The 5,839-nt window shown below is 37.2% G+C and overlaps 1 protein-coding gene across 2 annotated transcripts in view; it reads right to left on the reverse strand.

Moving 5' to 3' along the window:
* The window catches only part of LOC122082683 (SKP1-like protein 21), a 19,034-nt gene extending 13,398 nt beyond the window's left edge, over positions 1–5,636 (reverse strand). The window contains exons 1-6 of one of the 2 annotated variants that reach the window (XR_006141380.1): positions 5,405–5,636; positions 4,109–4,386; positions 999–1,223; positions 669–860; positions 463–573; positions 221–299 (exon numbers count right to left, since the gene is read on the reverse strand). Coding sequence is in view for 1 of the 2 variants with exons in the window: in XM_042650408.1 (XP_042506342.1) it covers positions 221–299; positions 463–573; positions 669–860; positions 999–1,223; positions 4,109–4,144 (643 nt within the window). In the remaining variant the exon portion in view is untranslated. The remainder of the gene's footprint in view (positions 1–220; positions 300–462; positions 574–668; positions 861–998; positions 1,224–4,108; positions 4,387–5,404) is intronic. The other variant, XM_042650408.1, reaches the window with a different exon arrangement.
* Positions 5,637–5,839: the final 203 nt, after the last annotated feature.

Raw genomic sequence — 5,839 nt, forward strand, 5'->3', positions numbered from 1 at the left:
AAAAAAAAAAAAAAAAAAGAGAGGAAAAAAAACTAAAAAAGAGCTAAGACTGTCATTATTCTGTTATCGACTTCAACGATGTGACCAAATAAACGAAAAGTAACTCAGTTCACTATTTAGTTAAAACTATAAGTCTATGAAAAACTAAAATACTTAATATTAACAGTCCAATCAGTAAGGAAGAAAGGAAAGGGAGAAGATCCATTTTGCTCAAGATTACCTCCATCACCTCCATTGATGAATGACAAGAGATCATCAACGGAGCGTTCGTCCACACGCTCCTCTTCTACTTCAACATTCTGCAATAGACGGTAAACTATTCCTTTTAATAGGACTAATGAAAAAATGAGCATAGGGTTTTGCATCTTTACACTACTAACAGACAAGTCCAAAATTCGAGATACCGCAAAATAAGTACTTAAAAGACTGCAAACGGTATTGAAACAAAGATGAGCTAATCACCTTCATTTTTTCTTTCTCTTTAAGTTCTTTCCTCTTTCTGGCATAAAGCCTATTCAATAGCCGAATCCGAGGGTCATCTGCTGTGTTTCTCAAAGGCTCCAGCTTTTCCTCCTGGAACCAATCAAATATACATTTAAAATAACAAAAAACAAACTAGAGACATGGAGAATATTTGGATCACATGTCGAATCCTTCAAAGAACCAACCTCCGTAAGATCATCAGGCAAATGAAATGTCTCACGTATCTCCTCAGGGGTTTTCCCTTCAATCATGCGTGCAAGAGCACGGCTTGTAAGATCAACCAAAGGCTTCAACTGGAGGCTGTCAGCAGCAGATGTCAACTCACATAATCTTTTTGTGTCTATCCGAATGAACTTCTCGTCAAAAGACTTTCGCTCCTAAGCAAAACAAAGGCCAATGATTCAAACACTGCTTGGCTATATATATATATATATATATATTCCAGTTATCAGAAGAGATCAAGGGGGGGAAATACCACTTCAAGAAATAAACTGATATTAAATAGCATGCCAAACCTTATTGGAGCGACCTGGTACTTGATGGAACCGACAATAGTCCAGTATTAAACTCAAAATAGCTGGATTAACCCTTTGCGGAAGTGAAATAGCATAATTTTTAGAAGATCCCATTCCTGTCTGAACTATTTCTCGACATATCATAGGGCAAAACATGGCAACCTCTTCTTCCACTTCTTGTATTGAGCCATCAGCGGTTTGGAGCCAAATATAAGATTTCATGACCTAAAAACAAATAATGGGGCAACATAGTTTCACCAAATTTGCTAGTATTGACAAAACCATTAACCAAATAAACAAAGCCACTGAAAGCGAAAAACAAGCATAGCGACCGTGTGGAAGAAGGCATAGTTAAGTAAAAGGCCAGTAACTAGAACGCACTTACACTATGATTTCATCCATGGTTCAATAACCCTGATTATGGGTCATATGGGCGCACCCATATGATAAACATTTGAAATAACAACGGTAGTGGCAATTCCATAATTTATGGAACAGGGCAATACTTATATGTAAATAAGCAAGTGAAAGGATCCAACGTAAATAAAATTTGGAAAGGGCAGTATCTGGTAATTAAACTTATAAAGGGGATAAACAGAATTAAAGTTCAGAAGAAGGGCTTTAAATAATATCTAGGAGAGTAGGAGGTAGGGTCTTAGTTGTAATTTCAAAAGCTGCTCCTTCAATCCATGGTAGGACTGCAACCAGCGGTGACCATCTGCTGGTTTCTATGGAAGAAATCAATCGAATACTAATCAACATCAAATGTCAGGTAAGGTTGCTAACCTCAAGCCCAACCAATCCCAACAAGCTTTAGCTGAATCCAGCAACCGGAAAACTGACAGGGAGTTGCTGAAACAAGAACTGATGGTCGTTCAAAACCATGTCAGGTTTTCATAAAATTAAATCACAATATGGAGATTTGTTGGAGACGAAATTCTAGGGAGTAGGTCGTCCTAGAATCTAATTCCCAAAGTTTCAGGCCAAATAGACTGATCTCAAAGGAGACCGAACAAGCTATTTGGGGGTTGGTAGGTCATCCAAATCAGAGCAATAGTTTGGTTTTGCAAGGACAGTTGCAATAGAAATATAAAAGAGTAATAATGGGGGAAGCAGGGAAAAGGAACAGGAATACTCGAATGGAGGAATAAGAACTGAATCAATCAAGAGAGGAGAGGGAGGAACACAGGGATGTACCAGCACAAGGTAACTCTCAACAGCATATGAAACTTAAAACTTCATTCCAACTCTAAGCATCGGTTAGATGCTACTATTTAAAGAAATTAAACATTCCTAATCATACTCTATTTTAGAGTTTGAATAAAACCCAACTCCTTGATTCAACCCAACAAAAAAAATAGTAATAATAATAAATACAAAATGACAAAGATCACCCCCAACCAAAAGAAAAAACCCCTAACTGCCTGCATCACCCTAGTCCTCAATCTTCTGGGGTTTTAGATGTATTCCAGCATCCCACACATGCTTGTAAGTTCATATATATCAACAAGGTTGGCAAATTGCATCAAAGAGAGGTAAAAAGAAATACATGACCAACATTTTCATATCCCCAGAGCCTAATATTAGGATTTGATCAAATGAATAGGTTAACTGATGCACATAAACAATATACATCTTTTTTTTTTCTTCTTTTTCGTAAGGGACAAGATACATCCCAAAATGCATGTAACAATGGGTCCAACCAAACTATCAGCTACTAGTCCAACCAAATGGAAGCAAAAACCAAGCTTCTAGAAAGTATAGATAAATCAAATCATAGTTGTCACGGCACCTAGGTGAACCAAGGTGGTCGAGGGGGGCAAAAATTAAGGCAATACCAGCAACGCGCCTAGGTGCTGCCTAGGCGACCAAGGCTCCAATCCAGACAAGGCCACTGAACACTTGGGGCGAAGCCTTGGCAACTATGGTCCAAATTAAATTTCTGAGAAGTAAACTGAATGGATAGTGGTAATTCTGTAAATTTCCGGAACAATTTAAGACCTTTTGGTGGAGGAAACAAAAAATAGGAATGTAACTGTAATTACGTTTAAAGAGAAGGGCAAACTTGGAATTTCAGAGAAAATGGCTTGACAAAAATAATTTCAAAGATTGAGGACTTTTCTGGGATTTTCAATACCCAAATAGAGAAGGTAGAATGTGAGGCAAGGGGCTTTGTGTAGTTGCGAGTTTTGACACAAACTGTCCTCTTTCGCAATTAAAAAGCTACTCATCATCTTCCTCATGATAGAAGAAGCAGGCGGATTAACAGATTTTATTCAGATTGTTCCAGGCTTCCAGCAACCAGAATACTCAATCAAACATTGTAAAATTTCAGATTCATGATGCTAAGCCACAGACTCTAGGATCCAACTAATAAACATTCGATTCAACAAACTAAAAAAAAAAAAACTGAAACCATAGGAGGCAGTATTCTAGCAATTAGATTTGTTTTCAAGTGAAAATCTCACAACAGAGTGACTTGGAGGGGACAAGACTCCAGGGTATAGGTTGCTTATGGAAGAGCAACCTTTACCCAAAACCCCAGGTTAAATCAATTGCTTACTAAGGAGATTGGCCAACTTATGTGGGGACTGTAAGATCCAGAAACAGGGAACGACAAGTTACGGCAGGAATAAATCATATGAAAAGGGGAAGACATATAAGAGGAAGAAGAATAATGAAGGAATAAAAATAATCAGAGAAGGAAACAAAGAGAAGGACGAACCTCGGATCTGGAATTGAACAGAGAATAAGAAAAGGAATCGAACACCCACGCAGCTCCACAGTCGTGAGAGGTAAACCCAAACTCAAAATTTCTTTCAATATTCTGAAAAAATTGTCTATGTCGGTGGACTACATCCAGTATAAATAAGCAAGACTCCTGCTTTCCTAAGTAAGCTGAATATAGTAACCAAACCAAACTGGGAAACTAAATGACAGTCAAATCTTCTATGTATATCTACTTCCCTAATAAAATCAAAATTCCAAAACAACAAAATCATACCAAATGCTGCATCATAGACAAACTGAAATGTACATCCTCCACCTGAAACTAAAATGGCCCAGTGAAATAATGAATGCCATTTCTCAGGACAGAAAATGTAACATACCTCTGGTTTGATTATTTCCATTTCACCTTCTGACATTTGACGGTAACCTCCAAATGTGTAAAAGTTTAACTAAGGAGCACTAAATAGACAATCTTGCACATCAGATTCAAAGATTTGAGAGAGCCAATGTAAATAAGACATCCCCTCTTGTCAAAAGATCGTAGTTGTTAAGTGGATATAGAACTTTTTCCAATGCGACTTGAAATGGTATATTTCCCAGTCTTGGAAAAATAAGTATCAGCATTTCTTCTCCAAAAGCTTCTACCAATCTCTTCAATCTACTCATACAAAAAGCAGAAACAGCATGACCATAATCCAGCAACATATTGCGTTCCCATCATGCAACACACAACATACAGAGTATCAGTATCACAAACTATAGATTTTCTATATGATAAATAAATAAATAATATGTATGCAGGAGTTAAACAATCAGTTCTGAGCCTAATGTTCTTCACCCTCAAACCAATACCAAAATCTGAATGACTGAATCAGACATTTGAGAAACACCAAAGCAAATAAACAATACCCACTACTTCAAATTGTAAATCAGATGTAATAGAACTTCAATATTAACATCAGACACGAATTTAATATTACCTCAACATATGCTTCAACCAACACAAAATATATGTCAAAAGCTGTACAACAACAACTAGGACTCACTTTACTGAGAAGAAGCACTTTTAGAGTAGAATAATGCTATGTGGTTATGCATACACACAAAAAAGGCCGAAGAAACAACATAACCCCAAAGCAAAACAAATATTTGTTTGCATAAACGGATAATCACATGAACTTCCACGGGATGGATAAAGAGGCAGGCCCAGTCAGTACTTCATAAACATAAGTGGGACTCTGCAAGCTCACCTTACAATCGAAAACTACAGAATAAGTCTGGAATCCAAGACGATGAAAATCTAAATAACTACAAGGTAAGAACTACCTTCTCCCACAAACAGTCCACTCTCCCACAATGAAGCACATCCAATCAAAAATATAAAGAAAACCAATTGGCATTAACAGTAAACATCACTAACTTTATGAGAAAACCAATAAATTAAACCCATTTTCATTTATAAAATAGTTTTCACGTATATTTCAAATTCAAATAAAAAATCAAACTGAATTCAGCGAACTCACTACCAAAACGGAACAATTGGTCCATTATATATCAATTCCAAAGACAATTGGAGCTAAATCAATCGTAGAAATTGCTTCCTCTTATATAAAAAAATATAGAAAAACGAAAACATAGAGAGAAACAAAATATATCAACGAGAAAAATCCACACACCTGGTAAAGGAGACGAAATGCGGCAAATGTCTAACAGATGAGAGACAAAGCAATCGAAGATTGTAAGAAGCTTTGAATATGCAGACGTTTGGCGCTTGCTAAGGGATAATGTGAGAGAGAGAAAGAGAAATGAAATGGGTATACCGTATACGTGACTGGTTTGGTATAGATGACAAGGTTTGGAAGTCTAGGGTTTCTAGGTACTTCTGCCCCTTTCGATTTTGGGCTGCCAATGTCTCCCTGTGAGCATGTGGCGTCGCTTTCTTGCACACGCGAGCAATCGATAAACATATCAACACGTGTCGACTTACCAATGTGTGCTTACGATGTTTTGTCTTCCCCCTCTGTGGGTCGATATTGGGCCTGAGATCCCTGAATAAGCCCACTAAAAGGTCTTCCTAAACAGGATGTCAACAGAAAGGAAATGAATTTTTT

Source organism: Macadamia integrifolia, chromosome 6 (genome assembly GCF_013358625.1).
Source record: "Macadamia integrifolia cultivar HAES 741 chromosome 6, SCU_Mint_v3, whole genome shotgun sequence".
Lineage (NCBI taxonomy): Eukaryota > Viridiplantae > Streptophyta > Magnoliopsida > Proteales > Proteaceae > Macadamia > Macadamia integrifolia.